Source organism: Nomascus leucogenys, chromosome 10 (assembly GCF_006542625.1).
Source record: "Nomascus leucogenys isolate Asia chromosome 10, Asia_NLE_v1, whole genome shotgun sequence".
NCBI classification, from domain to species: Eukaryota; Metazoa; Chordata; class Mammalia; order Primates; family Hylobatidae; genus Nomascus; species Nomascus leucogenys.
Genome location: NC_044390.1, coordinates 53,093,662 through 53,115,046, shown reverse-complemented (window position 1 = coordinate 53,115,046; position 21,385 = coordinate 53,093,662). Strand labels below are relative to the sequence as shown.

General features: G+C 52.4%; 1 protein-coding gene and 1 pseudogene across 2 annotated transcripts in view; one reads left to right on the top strand and one right to left on the bottom strand.

Annotated features, from left to right (window-relative positions):
* The first annotated feature begins 729 nt into the window (after window positions 1-729).
* On the top strand, window positions 730-1,283 carry LOC100604718 (annotated as a pseudogene).
* Window positions 1,284-11,536: 10,253 nt separating this feature from the next.
* The window catches only part of IL12RB1 (interleukin 12 receptor subunit beta 1), a 29,093-nt gene continuing 19,244 nt past the window's right edge, over window positions 11,537-21,385 (bottom strand). Inside the window, exons 11-17 of one of the 2 annotated variants that reach the window (XM_030821850.1) lie at window positions 21,193-21,330; window positions 19,051-19,206; window positions 16,421-16,555; window positions 14,744-14,840; window positions 13,662-13,734; window positions 12,436-12,627; window positions 11,537-12,155 (exon numbers count right to left, since the gene is read on the bottom strand). In XM_030821850.1, the coding sequence (XP_030677710.1) occupies window positions 12,150-12,155; window positions 12,436-12,627; window positions 13,662-13,734; window positions 14,744-14,840; window positions 16,421-16,555; window positions 19,051-19,206; window positions 21,193-21,330 (797 nt within the window). In that variant the 3' untranslated portion in view covers window positions 11,537-12,149. The remainder of the gene's footprint in view (window positions 12,156-12,435; window positions 12,628-13,661; window positions 13,735-14,743; window positions 14,841-16,420; window positions 16,556-19,050; window positions 19,207-21,192; window positions 21,331-21,385) is intronic. The other variant, XM_030821851.1, reaches the window with a different exon arrangement.

Genomic DNA, 21,385 nt, shown 5'->3' with positions numbered 1-21,385 from the left:
GGAGAAATCGCTTGAACCCAGGAGGCGGAGGTTACGGTGAGCCGAGATCCTGCCACTGCACTCCAGCCTGGGCAACAGAGCAAGACTTCATCACAAACAAATGAACAAACAAAACTTATCTATTTATTTTCTAGAAACAAGATCTGTCTTGCTCTATCACCCAGGCTGGAGTGCACTGGCATGATCACAGCTCATTGCAGCCTCAAACTCCTGGACTCAAGCGATCCTCCTACCTCAGCCTCCCCGAGTAGCTGGGACTACAGGCACCTGCCACCATGCCCAGCTACATTTTTTCAATTTTTTGTAGAGACAGGATCTCACTATGTTGCCCAGGCTAGTCTCAAACTCCTGGGCTCATGCAATCCTATAGCCTCGGCCTCCCAAACTGCTGGGATTACAGCCTTGAGCCACCAACCTTAGCCAGATTTAGATTTGAATGGCCTTATGTTTCTGAGTTTGTAAGATTATATACGATTCATTTGTTCATTCATGTTCATTCATTCCTGGCCACCTCCAGGTGCCTGCATTATTTGGGGTGATGCTTAAGGCCCCAGCTTGGGAAGGTCCAGGCTGGATAGAGATATTCTTGTTCCCATAGGGTCAAGGCTAGGCTGGAGGGAGGTACCCAGGGCTGGGGGTCCCCAGCGATCCAGGAAGTGGGGAGCTTGCTGAAGAAGGGAACCTCATGCCAAGGGCCTGGGTCCCTTCCTCCTCATGCCCACCACCCCCATGACGAAAGCCAGAGAGGATGAGGGCAATGTGGGGCTTCCAGACCCCAAATCTGATCCTGGTGCCTGTGGAACCCCAGAGCCTGCCACAGTGTCTCTAGTGATCCTTGAAAAGTTCCAGCATATTTTGGGAGTACTCAACACCAACATCGATGGGTGGTGGAAAATAGCCTTTGCTATCACTGCCATTAAGGGTGTGGATGGAAGATATGCTCATGTGGTGTTGAGGAAAGCAGACATTGACCTCACCAAGAGGGCGGGAGACTCACGGAGGATGAGGTGGAATGGGTGATCACCATTGTGCAGAACCCACAGCAGTACAAGATCCCAGACTGGCTCTTGAACAGATAGAAGGATGTAAAGGATGGAAAATATAGCCAGGTCCTAGCCAAGGGTCTGGACAATAAGCTCCGTGAAGACCTGGAGCAACCGAAGAAGATTCCAGCCCATAGAGGGCTGTGCCGCTACTGGGGCCTTCGTGTCTGAGGCCAGCACACCGAGACCATTGGCCGCCATGGCCGTAGCCGTACCGTGGGTGTGTCTAAGAAGAAATAAGTCTGTAGGCCTTGTCTGTTAATAAATAGTTTATGGCCGGGCGCGGTGGCTCATGCCTGTAATCCCAGCACTTTGGGAGGCCGAGGTGGGCGGATCATGAGGTCAGGAGATTGAGACCATCCTGCTAACACGGTGAAACCCTGTCTCTACTAAAAATACAAATAATTAGCCAGGCGTGGTGGCACACGCCTGTAGACCCAGCTACTCTGGAGGCTGAGGCAGGAGAATCTCTTGAACCCGGAAGGCAGACGTTGCAGTGACCTGAGATCGTGCCACTGCACTCCAGCCTGGGCAAAAGCAAGACTCTGTCTCAAAAAAACAAATAGTTTATATACCAAAAAAAAAAAAGGAAAAGAAAAAAACCTGAGCCCAAAGCCTCGCCCTAAACGTCACCTCCGGTCCCCATTCCCGGCTTGCACCGGGCAGCAGCCAACACCACAGGGACGTGGCCTGGGCTTCCCGCCAGACTGCCTGCTGGAAAACCAGCTCTGGGAGGTGGGGGTGTCACCATCCAGTATGTGAGGGTGGAACCTTCTGGGCTGACCATTTATGGGACAGGCCCCTAGAACGGGAGGCCCAGGACAGCCGGAGAGCCACAGAGCCCAGCAGCTGGACCAGGATGACCGTGATGCCACTGGGGCTGGACACCTGCACGAGACTCTTCAGGAATAAGCCCCTATTTCCCCACCTAAAAATGGAAGTGGGGCCAGGCACAGTGGCTCACGCCTGTAATCCCAGCACTTTGGGAGGCCGAGGCGGGTGGATCACTTGAGGTCAGGAGTTCGAGATCAGCCTGACCAACATGGTGAAACCCCATGTCTACAAAAATACAAAAATTAGCCAGGCATGATGGTGGGGGGCCTGTAATCCCAGCTACTGAGGAAGCTGAGGGAGGAGAATCACTTGAACTGGGAAACAGAGGTTTCAGTGAGCAGAGATTGTGCCACTGCCCTCCAGCCTGGGCCACAGAGCAAGACTCTGTCTCCAAAAATAAAAAAAGAGACAAAGAAACAGAGAAACAAGGAGAGACAGAGGCAGTGAGAGACAGAGACACAGAAAGATACACAGGGAGAGACAGAGACAGGTGAAACACAGACAGAGAGAGATGAGACAGAGACACACAGAGAGACAGAGACACAGAGAAACAGGGAAAGAGACAAAGGGAGACACAGGGAGACAGAGATAGAGAGACAGAGACAGAAGTGAGACAGAGAGATGGGACAAAGACAGAGAGAGAGACAGGGAGAGAGATGAGAAATGAGACAGACAAAGAGAAAGATGACATAAATATTTTGGGAGGCTGAGGGGGGAGGATTGCTGGAGGCCAGGAATTAGAGACCAGCCTGGGCAACATAATGAGACCCTTATGTCTACAAAAAGAAAAAGAAAAAAAAAAGATGGCATAGAAAGAGACAAGGAGAGAGACAGAGAGACAAGACACAAAGAGAGAGAGAGAGGCACAGGGAGAAAGAGACAAAGAGAGGCAAGACAAGCCAGGTGCAGTAGCTCACTCCTGTAATCCCAGCACTTTGGGAGGCTGAGGAGGGTGGATCACCTGAGGCCAGGAGTTCAAGATCAGCCTGACCAACATGGTGAAACCCTGCCTCTACTAAAAATACAAAAATTAGCATAGTAGGGTGGTACACGCCTGTAATCTCAACTACTCGGGAGGCTGAGGTGGGAGAATCACTTGAACCTGGAAGGTGGAGGTTGCAGTGAGCCAAGATTATGCCACTGCACTCTAGCCTGGGCAATAGAGTGAGACTCTGTCTCAAAAAAAAAAAAAAAAGCAAGACAGAGAAATAGAGACAGACAGAGAGACAGGAAGAGATGAGAAATGAGAGATAGGGAGAGACAGGGAGGGAGGGAGGAAATAGGAAGCTGGGGGTGGGGCCAGGGCACAGTGGCTCATGCTTGTAATCCCAGCACTTTGGGAGGCTGAGATGGGAGGACTGCTTGAGGCCAGGAACCTGAGACCAGCCTGAGCAGCAGAGTGAGCGCTCTTTCTACAAAAAATACAAAAATTAGCTGGGCTTGGTGGCACACACCTGCAGTCTCAGTTACTTGGGAGGCTGAGGTGGGAGGATTGCTTGAGCCCAGGAGGCTGCAGTGAGCTATGATCACACTACTGCACTCCAGCCTGGGTGACAAACAGAGACAGTGTCTCAAAATAAAACAAAATGAACATTAGCCAGGCATGGTGGCGGGCACTTGTAATCCCAGCAACTCAGGAGGCTGAGGCAGGAGAATTGCTTGAACCCGGGAGGCGGAGGTTGCAGTGAGCTGAGATCCCACCAGCCTGGGAAAGGAGAGCAAAACTCCGTCTCAAAATAATAATAAAATAAAATTAAGATCACTCCTGTTTAGTTGGTTAAGAAGAAAAAAAAAAGAGGTTAGGGGTACAGGACCAGCCACTGGGAGAAGAGGGCCCTCCTACCCGGCCAGAGGAGCCCCTGCCTGGAGCTCCTGATCCCAGCACATAAGGTTTAATATTATTAAAGGTGATGATATCTTGGAGGGTTGGGCACCTCGTTCACCTAGCTCCCTCTCACCTCTCATAGCCCCCCCGGGGGGTTAACTACCCCATTGCACCGATGGGGAAACTGAGGCTCAGAGAAGCCCTGGCTGCACAGCTAGTTGGAAGCAGAGCCAGGACTCGGCTGGATCCTTGAGACGTTTGTCGACTGACTGTGTGACCCCTGGCCCCTCCAGTCTCCAACCCGGAGGAGAAACCCGCCCCTCTTCCCGTCCCCCACCCCCAGCCCCCCGGCGGGTGTTTTTTTTTTCCCCTCCTCCTGGGTATTTTGGTTTCGGAAGGAACCGCACGGGGGAGCAGGCGGTTCCCGCTGGCAGGGTCAGCCCAGGGCGGGGACCAGAGCCAGGAGCAGCTCCAGGCCAGGGAAGGTGGGGATGACTCGGGGAGGGAGCCTGGCCGAGGCCCCGACCACTGGGACCAGGCTCGCGTCCCCATCCCAAACTTGCGGTGCCACAGTTTCCCCACCTGGAAAGCGGGGCCCTGCGTGATCGCGGCATGGCCCGTGGAGACGCGTCGCGCATGGGGCCGCGCGGGGTTTCTCCGTCTCCACCAAGGTTCTGTCCGCTCAGTTATTAAACATTGATGGAGGCCTCCGATTCGGGGAGGGAGCCAGAGGCCAGTGCCCCAAACCGGGGCGGGAGGTGGGGAGGGGAGGAGGGGGAAGGACAGACCAGAGGTGGGGGCTGGGGGCGGGGAGGATGGAGAGAGGTGCCCGCAAGAGGGGTTTATCAAGATCAGGAGGATTCTTAGGTAGCACACCCAAAGCACAAGCCAGCAAAGGAAAATAGATCAACCCGACTCCATACAATGTAAGACTTTTCTTCTGCAAAGGCCACTATTAAGAGAGGCCGGGCACAGTGGCTCACACCTGCAATCCCAGCACTTTGGGAGGTTGAGGCAGGAGGATCGCTTGAGCCCAGGAGTTCAGGATCAGTCTAGACAACATAGTGAGATGAGACCTTGTCTATCCAAAAAAATATTTAAAAATTAGCCAGATGTGGTGGTGTGTGCTTGTATAGTCCCAGCTATTGGGGAGGCTGAGGTGGGAGGATCGTTTGAACCCAGGAGTTCGAGGCTGCAGTGAGATATGATTGCATCACTGCACTCCAGCCTGGGGCAACAGAGGGAAGCGATCTAAAAAAAAGAAAGAAAGAAGAAAGAAGAAAGAAAGAAAGAAAGAAAGAAAGAAAGAAAGAAAGAAAGAAAGAAAGAAAAAAGAAAGAAAGAGAAAGAAAGAAAGAAAGAAAACCCACAGAATGGGAGAAAATATATGCAAATTATGCATCTGATAAGGGTCAAAAAGATAAATAATCCAGCCAGACATGGTGGCTCATGCCTGTAATCCCAGCACTTTGGAAGGCTGAAGCAGGCAGATCACTCAAAGTCAGGAGTTCAAGACCAGTCTGGCCAACATGGTGAAACCCCGTTTCTACTAAAAATACAAAAATTAGCCGGGCATGGTGGCTAACGCCTGTAATCCCAGCTACTCGGGAGGCTGAGGCAGGAGAATCACTTGAATCTGGGAAGCAGAGATTGTGGTGAGCCAAGATAGCACCACTGCACTCCAGTCTTGGCAACAGAACAAGACACCATCAGGTGAAGGAGGAGGAGGAGGAGGAGGAGAAGAAGAAGAAAAAGGAGGCCAGGTGCAGTGGCTCACACCTGTAATCTCAACACTTTGGGAGGCTCAGGTGGGAGGGTCACTTGAGCTCAGGAGTTCCAGAACAGCCTGGCCAACATAGTGAAACTCCGTCTCTACTAAACATACAAAAATCAGCCGGGCATGGTGGCAAGAGCCTGTAATCCCAGCTACTTGGGAAGCTGAGGCACGAGGATGATTGCTTGAACCCGGGAGGCAGAGGTTGCAGTGATCCGAGATCACGCCACTGCACTGCAGCCTGGGTGACAGAGCGAGATCCTGTCTCAAAAAAAAAAAAAAAAAGGAAAAGAAAAAGGAAAATAGCAAGTGTTGATGAGGATGTGGAGAAATTTGAACCCTCATGCCTTGCTGGAGGGAATGTGAAATGGTACAGCTGACGTGTGGAAAAGTTTGGCAGCTCCTCCAGAAGTTAAACACAGAATTACCATATGACTCTGTGATTCCACTCCTAGATATATACGGAGAAAAATGAAAACAGGTGTTTATGCCAAAACTTGTACACAAACGCTCAGAGCTGCGCTATCCACAACAGCCAGAAAATGGAAACCACCCAAGTGTCCATTGATGGCTGAGTGGATAAATAAATAGTGACACATCTACACAATGGAATGCTATTCAGCCATCAAAAAGAATGAAACCCTGACACACACTATAAGGAGGATGGGTTTCAAAAACATTTGAGTTTCTTTCACAAAAGAACAGACAGAAAGGCCACATATTGTATGATTTCATTGATATGAAACGCCCAGAACAGGCAAATCCACAGAGACAGGAAGCAGATTAGTGATTGCCAGGGGCTGGGGGAGGGGAATGGGGAGTGGCTACTGATGGCACGAGGTTTTCTCTTTGGGGAGATGAAAATGTTCTAGAACTAGGTATGAGTGGTGGCTGCACAACCTTGTGATTGTACAAAAACCACTGAATTGTACTTTTTTTTTTTTTGAGACAGGGTCTCACTCTGTCACTCGGGCTGGAGTGCAGTGGTGCAGTTATGGTTCACTGCAGCCTTAACCTCTTGGGCTCAAGTGATCCTCCCGCCTCAGCTTCTCAAAATGCTGGGATTGCAGGCATGAGCCACCATGCTCAGTGTCAACTGTACACTTTAAGAGGGTGAATTGTATGGTGTGTGAATGTATCTTTAAAAAGGAGGAATGGGCCGGGCGCGGTGGCTCACGCTTGTAATCCCAGCACTTTGGGAGGCCGAGGCAGGTGGATCACGAGGTCGGGAGATCGAGACCACGGTGAAACCCCGTCTCTACTAAAAATACAAAAAAATTAACCGGGCGTGGTGGCAGGCGCCTGTAGTCCCAGCTACTAGGAGAGGCTGAGACAGGAGAATGGCGTGAACCCGGGAGGCGGAGCTTGCAGTGAGCCGAGATCGCACCACTGCACTCCAGCCTGGGTGACAGAGCGAGACTCCATCTCAAAAAAAAAAAAAAAGGAGGAATGGCTGGGCGCAGTGACTAACGCTTGTAATCCCATCACTTTGGGAGGCCGAGATGGGCAGATCGCCTGAGGTCAGGAGTTTGAGACCAGCCTGGCCAACATGGTGAAACTCCATCCCTAGCAAAAATACAGAAATTAGCCCTGCATGCATGGTGGTGGGTGCCTGCAGTCCCAGCTACTCCGGAGGCTGAGGCAGAAGAATTGCTTGAACCCAGGAGGTGGGGTTGCAGCGAGCCGAGATCACTCCATTGCACTCCAGCCCCCTGGGCGACAGAGTGAGATTCCATCTTAAAAAAAAAAAAAAGGAATAAGGCTGGGGCTCAGTGGCTTGTGCCTGTAATCTCAGCACTTTGGGAGGCTGAGACAGGAGGATCGCTTGAGCCCAGGAGTTCAAGATCGGTCTGGACAGCATAGCAAGACTCTGTCTCTAATTTAAATTTTTTTTTAAAAGAAAGAAATGAGTTAAAAAAGAGAGAGAGAGAAATGGGCAGAGGGCAGAGTTGGAAGAAGGGCCTTCCTAGGCAGAGGGCCTGGCATCTGGGGCACAGATAATAAAGTATCAGGGGCCAGGCCAGGGGCTACCCTGAGTCCAGGGGTCATCTCCTTGCAGCTCATGGTCCCCAGAAACCTGACACCTCAGTCACATCCTGGGTTAAGGGCAGAGGCAGAGACAACATCTGTTTCTGACCAAACCCAGAGGCTACTGGAGATATAGAGAAGGAAGGTACCTGGGGAGGTAAACTGAGGCAGCCTATCTCCCTGATAAGGACACGCTTCCCACCCAATAGGTGGGAGCCATGGAGAAGGGAAAAGATGGATCAGGAAAGACAGACAGAGTAGGGAAGGTGGGAAGAGGGGCAGGGGCTCTGGAGAGGCTGCCTGACCACATCCATTTTATGGACCAGAAAACTGAGGCCCACAAGATGAATCACTTACTCCCAGCTGAACTGCAGCCAGAATAAACTCTGAACCTCTCACCAATCAGGCCCTGACTCTCCAGCTCCAAGACCCCACAACACAAGCATAAAACCCTAGCCCACTGGGCGCAGTGGCTCACGCCTGTAATCCCAGCACTTTGGGAGGCCGAGGCAGGCGGATCACTAGGTCAGGAGATTGAGACCATCCTGGCCAACATGGTGAAACACCATCTCTACTACAAACAGAAAAAGATTAGCTGGGCATGGTGGTGGGCGCCTGTAGTCCCAGCTACTCGGGAGGCTGAGGCAGGAGAATGGCGTGAACCCGGGAGGTGGAGCTTGCAGTGAGCCTAGATTGTGCGACTGCACTCCAGCCTGGGCGACAGAGCGAGACTTCATCTCAAAAAAAAAAACAAAAAAAAACCTGGCCCACGGGTACAGTGGCTCATGCCTGTAATCCCAGCATGTTGAGAGGCCAAGACAGGAGGATCACTTGAGCCTAGGAGTTTGAGACAAGCCTGGGCAATATGGTGAGACCCTGTCTCTACAAATAATCAAATAAACTAAGCTGAGCGTAGTGGCACATGCCTGTGGTTCTAGCTACACAGGAGGCTAAGAAGGAGAAACAGTTGAGCCTGAGAGGTCGAGGCTGCAGTGCGCTGTGGTCATGCCACTGCACTCCAGCCTGGGCGACAGAATGAGATCCCATCTCAAAAGAAAAAAAACAACTCTGGCCCATATGCCCCCAGCCTCACGTAGGCTACAACCTCTTCCCCCATCCCCCGTCCATTCCCCACCAGCAACCTCAGGGCCTTTGCACTCCCTCTTCTGGCCCCTCTTTACCACCTTGGTCCTAGCATTGCCTCCTCCAGGAAGCCCTCCCTCACTTGCTACTCCTCACATCCCCACTCGTCACTCTTACGGTTTCTCATAACTCTCTGAGTGATAATTAGATTAGTGTCTGCCTTCCCCAACCAGCTAAGAGCCCCTCATGACCAGGAAGATCCTGACTTGTGCAAGATGGGGCCTGGTATACAGTAGGCACTCAATGCTGGCTTTTTTTTTTTTTTTTTTTGAGACAGGGTCTCACCTTGTCACCCAGGCTGGAGTGCAGTGGTGCGATCTCAGCTCACTGCAACCTTGACCTCTCCAGGCTCAGGTGATTCTCCCACCTCAGCCCTCAGCCTCCCAAGTAGCTGAGACTACAGGCGTGTGCCACCAAACCTGGCTAATTTTTGTATTTTTAGTAGAGACGGGGTTTCACCATGTTGGCCAGGCTGGCCTCGAACTCCTGAGCTCCAGCAATCGGCCCACCTTGCCCTCCCAAAATGCTGGGATTACAGGTGTGAGCCACTGCGCCGGACCCTGATTTCTTAAGTGAATGAATGAAACTGAGCTGTGAAATGGGGGCTAACACCGTCCTGACCCCTGGAGCTGCTGGGAGAAGCTGAGGCATGGCTGCTCTGAGGAGCCCTGGAGTAATAGTTGCATAGCAGTTGCTCAATAAATACCAGGCCAGGGCCCTGCTAAGCAAATTTGCTGGGCCCATTGAGAAAAGGACTCCAAACCCCTTCCTATTTTATAGACGGGTAAGCAGAGGCCCAGAAAGAACCTCCTGCTGGTCATTTTCTAGGGACAGAAGAAGGACTCAAAGTGGCTTCATCAAACAGGGAACTGAGGCCGGGTGCAGTGGCTCATGCCTGTAATACCAGCACTTTGGGAGGCCAAGGCAGGTGGATCATTTGAGCTCAGCAGTTCAAGACCAGCCTGGGCAACATGGCAAAACCCTGTCTCTACAAAAAATACAAAAAAATTAGCTGAGCATGGTGGCTTGAGCCTGAGGCTGAAGCTGGAGGATCACTCGATCCTAGGAGGTGGAGGTTGCAGTGAGCCAAGATGGCGCTACTGCACTCCAGCCTAGGCAACAGAGTGAGGCTCCGTCTCAAAAAAGAAATAATAAATAAATAATAAAAATAAAATATTTATTATTTATTTATTTTTTAAGACGGAGTCTCGCTCTGTCACCCAGGCTGGAGTGTAGTGGCACAATCTTGGCTCACTGCAACCACCACCTTCCAAGTTCAAGTGATTCTCCTGCCTCAGCCTCCCAAGTAGCTGGGATTATAGGCGCTTGCCACCACACCCGGCTAATTTTTGTATTTTTAGTAGAGACGGGGTTTCGTCATGTTGGCCAGGCTAGTCTCAAACTCCTGACCTCAGGTGATCAGCCCACCTCTGCCTCCCAAAGTGCTGGGGTTACAGGCATGAGCCACTGCGCCCGGCCTAAAATATTTTTTTAAAAAGAGGAACCGGATGGAAAAATATTGGGTTTCAGGTATGGCTGGATCCAGGAACTAATACGTCATCTCGGTGCTGTTGTCCTCCCTGCAGCCTCCTCTCTCAGACAGGCGTCCCTACGGTGGGAAGGAAAGAGGCTCCAAGCTCCAGGCTTCCCTCTGTCCAGCTCAGTCTCCCGCTAGTGGAAGCAGGGTGTGCATCTTCCCCATGCACTCTGGCAAAAGTCCCAGCTGCTCTCCTACTTCTCGCACCCAAGGGACTGTGCATAGGGGTGGGTTTGCGGCCAACTCCAGGGGCCTCCAGGGCTCACACCTGCAATCCCAGCACTTTGGGAGGCTGAGGCGGGTGGATCACTTGAGGTCTGGAGTTCAAGACAAGCCTGGCCAACATGGTGAAACCCTGTTTCTACTAAAAATACAAAAAAATTTTAGCTGGTCATGGTGGCGGGCGCCTGTAATCCCAGGAGAATCGCTTGAACCTGGGAGGTGCAGGTTGCAGTGAGTCAAGATCGCGCCATTGCACTCCAGCTTGGGCAACAAGAGCGAAACTCCGTCTCAAAAAAAACAAAAAAAGGAGGATAAACGCTCAAGGGAGGGCATGCCTGGTGGAGGGAACGGCTTGAGCAGAAGCTGGGATGTGGCAGATCCGGAGCGGGGCGGGGGACATTTGCAGAACTCTGACCAGCCACCCTGTGGCTGGGGCACCGGGATCCAGGCCTCTGTTTCCCTATCTAGATGCATCGATGGAGAAAGGGAGGCCCCCCCGCCAAAGGGGCGGGGCCTGGGCCTCTTGCCTCCTGGCCCTGTTGGCTGCCAGGGGTCTCTCCCCAAGAGGTCTCATCCTTTTTTTGCCACAAAATTCAGTAGTTCTTGGCTTTTTAACTCCCCTCCTCTGTCTGAAACCGGAAAAGTCTGTTTAGCAAACGCGGTGAGAGGGGCAGGGCGGGCTCGGCCGGGGAAACACGCGCCGCTGTTGCCACCTGGTGGCCATGGCGGGAATCTGGACTACCCGCTAATCTCCAGGGCTGGGGTGGGATTTCAGGAGCCCCCTCACACCTCGGCTCAGACCGCAGTGGGCATCAGGGGGAGGCGGCTGCAGAACGCGAGGGAGGTGGGGCAGTGTGGGCAGAAAGAGGGAGGATTCAGGGTGTGTAAGGGGGGCAAGGGTCCTGCTGTGAGTTGGTGGGCGTGAGGAGGAAGGAGCGTGGGGGCAAACCACGGTTCCTGTTATGGGAGTGCCCGGCTGCTCCACTCCCCTTAGGCCGTCCCTTCCCCTGCTCAGTCCTAACTTAGTAGGGTTCCAAGCTCTCATCCGGCTCTGTCTCCCCCAGATTAGGTGCTCCTGGAGGAAACCCAGAGGAAGAGATTAATAAATATATGTGGAATGAATGAATGAATGAATTCCAAGGCTCGTGTTTTGAGATTTTGAGCAGGACATTCAAGCTTCAAACGGGAAAAAAATACCCACGAGGAGGCTCATTTACGATGATTTTGAACAGCTGTGTAAGGTCATTATCATCACCCCCATTTTATAGGGGGGTGAGGGTGGGGTGGGGGTGGGATGGGAGGACCATCATTTTTTCCACAATGTTTACAGCCCCCTTCCCCATATGCCTGGATCCTCCAAGCTACAAGACCCCGCAATGCTGCAGGGAGCCCTTGAGTCCAGACTCCCCATCCAGTGCTCCTGGGGGTGGATGCCCAGCCCAGGGTCCGGGGATCCATCTGAGCCCCCTTTGCCCCCATTCCCAGTCTATTCTATTCCAGAACAGGTCAGTGGCAGAGTCTGCTCCTGCCCCACGGATGCCAGGCCCAGCAGGGTGCAGCAGCTTCCATTTCATGGCAGCATCTAGGGTTCCTCCCGCAGGATGTGTGGCAACAGGCGCGGGGCAGAGAGGAGGCAGGTGCACTGGAGCCTGGAGGAGCTCTGGGTTATTTGGGTCCAAATTTGACTCCTGTGTGTGCTACGTAGCCTCAGGCGAGTCACTCACCCTCTCTGAGCCTCAGCGATCACATCTGTAAAGTACAACAGTCATGGTTCCTTTCAGGGAGTGGTTGTGGGGATTTGGTAGGGAATCATGTGAGTGGATGGAATGGGCTGGGTATGCCATAAGCGCTTAATAACCAGCCGTTGTGATTGAGATAGTCGCTCTTCCTGTCTGTAAGACAAAGTGGATGTTCTCATTTCTCCCTGAGGCCTCCAGGCCCTGATATCCCAGGAGCGATGGATGTCTAGCCCCCCCACCCCCCGGGCAGGGTTGCACCCCTGACAGTCTGGCCCACTGGGCCCCAGGACCTTGGCCTTGCACCTATCTCCATCCTCCAAGGACAACTCTGTATCCAGGGCCAGCTCAGGGGCACCCTCTGGTAGCTCTGTCTTCCTGAGAGGCTCAGTCCTCTCGCCTTTGTCCCAGGACATCTCCACCACCAGGGCCTCCTGCAGGGATGCCTCTTCCTGGAAGTCCACTGGGTTGATCCACTGCCAAGTCTGCAGAGGGAGGGTAGGGCCACAGCTGTGAGCAGAGCTCTACTTCCCATCCACAGCAGGATGGAACGGACCAGGTCACTGCTGGCTAAATTCTCTAAAATCCTGAGACCTGGACGGGCACTGTGGCTCACACCTGTTATCCCAGCACTTTGGGAGGCTGAGGTGGGTGGATCACTTGAGGTCAGCAGTTTGAGACCAGCCTGGTGAACATGGCCAAACCCCATCTCTACTAAAAATACAAAAATTAGCTGAGCTTGGTTGCGCATGCCTGTAATCCCAGCTACTTGGGAGGCTGAGGCAGGAGAATTGTTTAAACCCGGGAGGCAGAGGTTGCAGTGAGCCGAGATGGTGCCACTGCACTCCAGGCTGGGTGACAGAGCGAGACTCCATACACCCTGAGACCGATTTGAGGATGGAGTCTGCCGCACTGACTCCCATTCAGCTCCTCTTAGGAAGAGCACTCCCATCTGTCTTTGGGAAATTTCCCTCCCTCTTTTCACAGATGGTGTGGTTGACAGTGCAGTGACCCCACCTCAGGTCTAGCAATAGTCATGTGACCCTGGCCAGCCCACCCATCAGACCCTTCCCTACCCCTCTGGTTCTAGCCCTAGGCTCAGGGAAGGGCATGTGACCTAAGCTGGACCAATCAGTGATGGCCCTGAGATTTTGCCCCAGTTAATGGGGAGAATGGACACCCTGCTTCCAATCAGAGAAGGCTCAGCCTGCCTGGGGGAGAACCCTGAACGGATAGCTCCGAGATAGACCCCAGTCGCTGGATTCAGCCACATCTGAAGGCCACTCCCTTGGGATTTTTCCATCAGGTGCCCTTTATAATAAAGCCACTTTGAGTTCTGTTTCTAGTGCCAGGAAATGGACCTCTGCTTGCCTGTCTTTAAAATGGGAAGGGGTTTGGAGCACTGGTTTTGGAGTCCTTACCTTGATGGATTGGGGGAGAATAAAATGAGCTAATGCGTGACCCTTGTCCATCGTGTGCACCCAATAAAAAGACTTACAATTAGAAAAGGAATCCTTACCTCCTTCCCTCCGAACTCAATGGCAGAGCTGGCACAGGGTGTGGGCAGTGGAGGGCACAGGTGCCGTGCAGCCCTGGGGAGGAAAGGGGGCCGGTGAGAGGAGCTGAGGTTTTTTTTTTTGGAGATGGAGTCTCGCTCTGTTGCCCAGGTGGGAGTGCAGTGGCGTGATCTCGGCTCACTGCAACCTCTGCCTCCTGGGTTCAATCAATTCTCCTGCCTCAGCCTCCTGAGTAGCTGAGATTACAAACATGTGCCACCCCACCCGGCTAATTTTTGTATTTTTAGTAGAGACAGGTTTTGCCATGTTGGCCAGGCTGGTGTCCAACTCCTGGCCTAAAGCGATCTGCCTGCCTCAGCCTCCCAAAGTGCTGGGATTACAGGCGTGAGCCACTGTGCCCGGCTTGAAAGCAGTTTTCAATCAGACATGCCCACCAGTGTCACCGCCCCTTTCCATGGGAATGACCAAGGACCCAAAAGTTACTACCCCTTCCCTAGAAATTTCTGCATAGGATCACCTGAGGTCAGGAGTTCAAGACCAGCCTGGCCAACATGGTGAAACCCTGTCTCTACTGAAAATACAAAAGAAATAGCTGGGTGTGATGGCACGCACCTGTAGTCCCAGCTACTTGGGAGGCTGAGACGGGAGAATGGCTTGAACCCGGGATGGGGAGGTTGCAGTGAGCCAGGATCGTGCCACTGCACTCTAGCCTGAGTAACAGAGTAAGACTCCATCTCAAAAAAAAAAAAAAAAAAAAAAAAGAAAGACAAAAAGAAAGAAAGAAAAAGAAATTTTGCATAAACTGCCCCCCTTAATCTGCATGCAGTTAAAAGTAAGTATAAATCTGACTGCAAAACCGCTCTCAGCGGCTACTCTCCACCTACAGGGAAGCCCTGCTCTGCAGAGGCAGTCATGGAGCTATAACTGCTGCCTCAGTAAAGCTGTTTTCTTCTACCTCTGGCTTGCCCTTGAATTATTTCCTGGGCAAAGCCAAGGACCCCATCTGTGGGCTAAGCTCCACTTTGGGGCTCCCCTGCCCAGCATCATTACCATCGCTATGGTAATGGTAAAAGGTGTCAGTTACCTGTTCAGGCCAAGGTAGCCAAGGACGCCCACGAAAAGGATGCTCAGGAAGCTCCCCAGGGAGGCGAAGAAGATGAGCCAATCAGAAACCTGCATTTCTGGGGTGGGAGAGCGTGGGTTGGCAGAGGGCTACCTCCTGCCTCTTCCTCAGGGAAGGAGCTGGGAGGGCCTGGTTTCTCCATGAACTTTGCTGCTGACCCTGGTGCACATGCCACGGGCTTCTCACTGGGAGACCACAGAACCCACCCGCCCGGTAGTTGTCAAGGAATAAAGGCCTGGCATGCAGAAAGTGTTCAAGACTCTGTAATTCCAGGCCGGGCACAGTGACTCATGCCTGTTATCCCAGCACTTTGGGAGGCCAAGGCGGGCTGATCACCTGAGGTCAGGAGTTCGAGACCAGCCTGACCAATATGATGAAACCTGTCTCTACTAAAAACGCAAAAATTAGCCGGGCGTGGTGGTGTGCGCCTGTAATCCCAGCTACTCGGGAGAGTGAGACAGAAGAATCGTTTGAACCCGGGAGGCGGAGGTTGCAGTGAGCCGAGATCACATCATTGCACTCCAGCCTGGGCAACAAGAGGGAAAATCTGTCTCAAAAAGAAAAAAAAGTCTCCGTAATTCCAGGAGCCTGCACATAGGGCACATATGGCAGCCCCTGGACCCAGGCCTGCCTGCCCCACACCAACCCTGACTCTTTTGTTCTCTGGGTTCCAGTTGGTTCTCTTGGAACTGAAAGGACACCGTGGCATGAACAGGGATCATTTGATCTCTGAATCTCTTATAACCATGCACCCCAGACAACAGAGCCTGTGTTGTTCTCTTCCTCCTCCTCCTTCTCCTCCTCCCTCTTCTTCTATTCCTCTTCCTCTTCTTCTTTCTTCTCCTTCTTCTTTTTTTTTTTTTTTTTTTTTTTTTGAGACAGGGTCTTGCTCCGTCGCCCAGGCCAGAGTGCAGTGGTGCAGTCATGACTCACTGCAACCTTGAACTCCTGGTCTCAAGCCATCCTCCCACCTCAGCCTCCTGAGCAGCTGAGACTACAGGTGTGCACCACCATACCCCGCTATTTTTAAAATATTTTTTGTAGAGATGAGGTCTCACCATGTTGCCTAGGCTGGTCTTGAACTCCTGGGCTCAAGCAATCCTCCAGCCTCAGCCTTCCAAAGTTCTGGGATTACAGGAGTGAGCCACCACACCGGGCTTTGCCTGTGTCCTCCTTGTTTTTGCATTCATTTATTTGTTGCTCAATGAACAGATTCCTGCATCTTCCTCCTCCCCAAGAGCCCCCAGATACCTTGACACATCTACCCCTAACCCCGCAGTGTCAGACCAGGGAGGAGGGACAGTTGTAGACAAGGGCATGGCCAGAAGGAGGCAGAGAAGGCTTGCTGGAGGAGGGAACTTTTGAGCTGAGTTTTGAAGGATGAATAGGAGTTGGACTGTGTGGAAAACAAACATTCCAGGCAGGAGGGAGGGAAGGGCCTGCATGGGCAAGGCTCCTGGAGTGTGAGAGGAAGCTGCGAGAGAAGACAATGGGAGCAGGTTGAGCTGCTACTTTCTCCTGAGGGCAGTAGGAAGCCATGGAGGGAGTGAGAGTGAGGGCAGGGCTGCTAAGATCATTATGGGAAGCTCAGTGCAGTGCATGCTGGGTAAATAACTGGGTCCCACCCCCTCCACTCACCGATGCTGAAGCGCTGGGGCTGGCTCCAGACACCCCTCAGCCACGCTGTGTCTGCTCGCACCTGCACCGTGTAGGCTACACCAGCCCGCAGGCCACTGAGGGTAACTTGGGTCTCTGTGGGCTGCACGGGATGCTCTGCAGTAGGAGAGGCAACCCTGAGTCCTGGGACCTCTTTACTCCTCAGAGGCCAGGCTGGGCTACCACAGCCTGTGGGTGGGGTGGGGATTCATAGGCATTTTGCTAAAATCTCTACTCTCTCTCTCTTTTTTTTTTTTTTTTTTTGAGAAGGAGTCTTGCTCTGTCGCCCAGGCAAGCTCTGCCTCCCGGGTTCATGCCATTCTCCTGCCTCAGCCTCCCGAGTAGCTGAGACTACAGGCACCCGCCACCACGCCTGGCTAATTTTTTGTATTTTTAGTAGAGACGGGATTTCACTGTGTTAGCCAGGATGGTCTCGATCTCCTGACCTCGTGATCCGCCCACCTTGGCTTCCCAAAGTGCTGGGATTATAGGCGTGAGCCACCGTGCCCAGCCTAAAATCTCCTCTTAATGCGCCCATTCATCTCAAGATTTTTTTTTTTTTTGAGGTGGAGTCTCACTCTGTTGCCCAGGCTGGAGTGCAGTGGCACGATCTCAGCTCACTGCAACCTCTACCTCTCAGGTTCAAGTGATTCGTGTGCCTCAGCCTCCTGAGTAGCTGGGATTACAGGCGCCCACCACCACAGCCAGCTAATTTTGTGTATTTTTAATATACATGAGGTTTCACCATGTTGGCCAGGCTGATCTTGAACTCCTGGCCTCAAGTGATCCGCCCGCCTCAGCCTCCCAAAGTGCTGGGATTACAGGCGTGACCCACCGCGCCCGGCTGACTTGTTGGATCTTTGGGCAGGTGGATCTGAGGTTGGAGGCAGGATTGGACGCTGGAGGCAGGGCTTGGACACAGGACCAAATCGAGGACTAGCTAAAGCAGGTCCTGGGCTTTCCGTAAGATGCACCCACCAGTGTGCCACGTCAGTTTACCATTACCATGGCAACACCCGGAAATTACCACCCCTCTCCATGGCAATGATCCCATAACCCGGAAGTTACCACCTTCATCCTAGATATTTCTGCATAAACCATCCCTTCATTTGCATATAATTAAAAGTGGGTATAAATATGAGAGGTAGCTGCCCTGCCTGTGGGGTGTCCCCGCTCTGCAAGGAGCAGGACTTCTGCTGCTGCTCTACACAGCCACTTCAGTAAAAGTTTCTAACACCACCGACATGCGCTTGAGCTCTTTCCTGGGGAAAGCCAAAAACCCTCCTGGCTAAACCCCATTTTGTGGGCTTTCCTGTCCCTCATCAGATCCCCCCTCCAGGCCTCGGTTTCCTCATCTGTGGAATGGAGACAGTCATCCCTGCTTGATGAGAGTTCAGCTGCTGCTACATGTGAGGAGCAGCTTCCCATGGATGAACCCAACACACCATAAGCACTTGGCTGGTGCCCACCCAGCCTTCTCCAGTGTCTGCAAGGGGTGATCAAGACCCTCAAGTTCAGCTGGGTGCTCATGACTAATCCCAGCACTTTGGGAGGCCAAGGTGGGAGGCTAGTTTGAGGCCAGAAGTTTGAAACCAGCCTGGGCGAGGCCGGACACAGTGGCTCACACCTGTAATCCCAGCACTTTGGGAGGCCAAGGCGGGTGATTCACCTGAGGTCAAGAGTTCGAGACCAGCCTGGTCAACATGGTGAAACCCCGTCTGTGCTAAAAATACAAAAATTTGCCAGGCATGGTTGTGGGTGCCTGTAATCCCAGCTACTTGGGAGGCTGAGCCAGGAGAATTGCCTGAACCTGGGAGGCAGAGGTTGCAGTGAGCTGAGATGGCACCACTGCACTCCAGCCTGGGTGACAGAGCCAGACTCCCTCTCAAAAAGAAAAAAAAGAAAAAATCCCAGCCTGGGCAATATAGCAAGACCTCATTTCCACAAAAAATAAAATATTAACTGTGCATGGTGGTGTGCACCTGTGTTTCCAGCTACTAGGGAGGCTGAGGTGGGAGGATCGCTTGAGCCCAGGAGGTTGAGGCTGCAGTGAACTATGATGGCACCACTGCACTCCAGCCTGGGCACAGAGTGAGTCCTTGTCTATAAAATTAAAAAAAAAAAAAAAAAAAAGACCTTCAAGTCCAATTATCTTGTTTTTGTTTTTTGTTTGTTTGTTTTTGTTTTTGTTTTCTTGAGACAGAGTCTCACTCTGTCACCCAGGCTGGAGTGCAGTGGTACAATCTCAGCTCACTGCAATCTCCGCCTCCTGGGTTCAAGCGATTCTCCTGCCTCAGCCTCCCGTGTAGCTGGGATTACAGGCATGTGCCACCATGCCCGACTAATTTTGTATTTTTAGGAGAGACGAGGTTTCTCCAAGTTGGTCAGGCTGGTCTTGAACTCCTGACCTCAGGTGATCCGCCCGTCTTGGCCTCTCAAAGTGCTGGGATTACAGGCGTGAGCCACTGCGCCTGGCCAATTCTCTTGTTTTAAGGGTTTGATAACCAAGGCCCAGAGAAGGACAGCAAGGTGCCCAGGATCACACAGCAAGAGAGATCTCAGGCCAGTATCCTCCCTTCCTGCCCAAGCCAGGTCTGCACCACCTCACGTACCTGACACCTGGTTGCTGTCTTCATCTCGGCAGCGGACAACATACTCCTTTAGGACGCCGGGACAGGTGCTCAGCAGGGATGGTGCCCAGTTCACAGACACAGAGTCCAAGCTATGATTCTTCACCGAGACGTGGTGCGGTGTCCCAGCCGCTGAGGCTGCAACCAGTACCACTGTTATAGTCAACTCCAAGAGTGCTGGTCGAGGCCTGGCACAGTGGCTCGCACCTGTAATCCCAGCACTTTGGGAGGCCGAGGTGGGTGAGTCATTTGAGGCCAGGAGTTCGAGAGCAGCCTGGCCAACATGGCAAAACTCCTTCTCTACTAAAAATACAAAAATTAGCCAGGCATGGTAGCGGACACCTGTAATCCCAGCTACTCAGAGGCTGAGGCAGGAGAATCACTTGAGCCCAGGAGGCAGAGGTTGCAGTGAGCCGAGATGGTACCACTGCATTCCAGCCTGGGCAACAGAGCAAGACCCTGTCTTTAAAAAAAAAAAAAAAAAAAGGCCAGCCACGATGGCTCATGACTGTAATCCCAGCATATTGGGAGGCCAAGGTGGGCAGATCACTTAAGGTCAGGAGTTCGAGACTAGCCTGAGCAACATGAGGAAACCCTGTTTCTTTTTTTTTTTTTTTTTTTTTTTTGAGACGGAGTCTCGCTCTGTCACCCAGGCTGGAGTGCAGTGGCGCAATCTCAGCTCACTGCAAGCTCCGCCTCCCAGGTTCATGCCATTCTCCTGCCTCAGCCTCTCCAAGTAGCTGGGACTACAGGCGCCCGCCACCACGCCCGGCTAATTTTTTGTATTTTTAGTAGAGACAGGGTTTCACCGTGGTCTCGATCTCCTGACCTCGTGATCCGCCCGCCTCGGCCTCCCAGAGTGCTGGGATTACAAGCGTGAGCCACCGCACCCGGCCTGGGAAACCCTGTTTCTACTAAAACTACAAAAATTAGCCGGGCATGGTGGTGGGCGCCTGTAATCCCAGCTACTCGGGAGGCTGAGGCACGAGAATCGCTTGAACCCGGAAGGCGGGGGTTTCAGTGAGCCGAGATCGTGCCACTGCACTCCAGCCTGGGCCACAGAGAGAGACTCTGTCTCAAGAAAAAAAAAAAAAAAAAAAAGGAGTGCTGGTTGAGTACTTCTTGAATGCCCAGCCTCCCACTGTCCAGAGACGGGGGTAGCATTTGCCACAGAGTCAGGTGGGCTGGGTTTTAATTCTGGTTCTGCCATTCAGTCACTGTCATTTCCCTTCCCTGGGCCTCAGTTTTCTTATCTATAAAATGGACAATGCTGGCTGGGCACAGTGGCTCATACCTGTAATCCCAGCACTTTGGGAGGCCAAGGCAGGTGGATCATGAGATTAGGAGTTTGAGACCAGCCTGGCCAACATGCTGAAACCCCGTCTCTACTAAAGATACAAAAAATTATCCAGGCATGGTAGTGCACACCTATAATCCCAGCTACTCAGGAGGCTGAGGCAGGAGAATGGCTTGAACCCAGGAGGTGGAGGTTGTATGATTGCAGTGAGCAATCACAGCTCACTGCAGCCTCGAACTCCTAGGATGAAGTGATCTTCCCACCTCGGCCTCCTGAGTAGTTGGGACTACAGGCACATGCCACCATGGCTGGCAAATTTTTTTCTTTCTGTAGAGACAGCGTCTCGCTATGTTGCCCAGGCTGGTCTTGAACCCCTGGGTTCAAGTGATCCACTAGCCTCAGCCTCCCAAAGTGCCAAAGTGCTGGGATTACAGGGGTGAGCCATTCTGTCTGTCTTAACAGCATTGTCCTTTTTTTTTTTTGAGACATAGTCTTGCTCTGTCACCCAGGCTGGAGTACAGTGGCATGATCTCGGCTCACTGCAACCTCCGCCTCCTGGGTTCAAGCGATTCTCTTGCCTCAGCCTCCCAAGTATCTGGAATTACAGGTGTGCGCCACCACACCCGGCTAATTTTTGTATTTTTAGTAGAGACAGGGTTTCGCCATGTTGGCCAGGCTGGTTTCAAATTCCTGAGCTCAGGTGATCCACCCACCTTGACTTCCCAAAGTGCTGGGATTACATGCGTGAGTCACCATGCCCAGCCTCTATTTTTTTTAATTATTTAAAAAGAAAAAATAATGTAAGCCTGCAGGTTTGGGTCACTTACCATTGCCCCCAAAGTGGTAGGTGGACAGGACCGTAGACCACAAGGTGAGCTTCTCGGGGTGCGCAGAGGCGAAGATGGTAATGTAGTAACACTTTTCCTGCCCCATTGCTCCAGACTCTCGACTCCAGCTGTAGGTTGCTGGAAGGATAAGCAAAGGCCAGGCCATTCAGTAGATTGTGTTCCCACCTCTGCA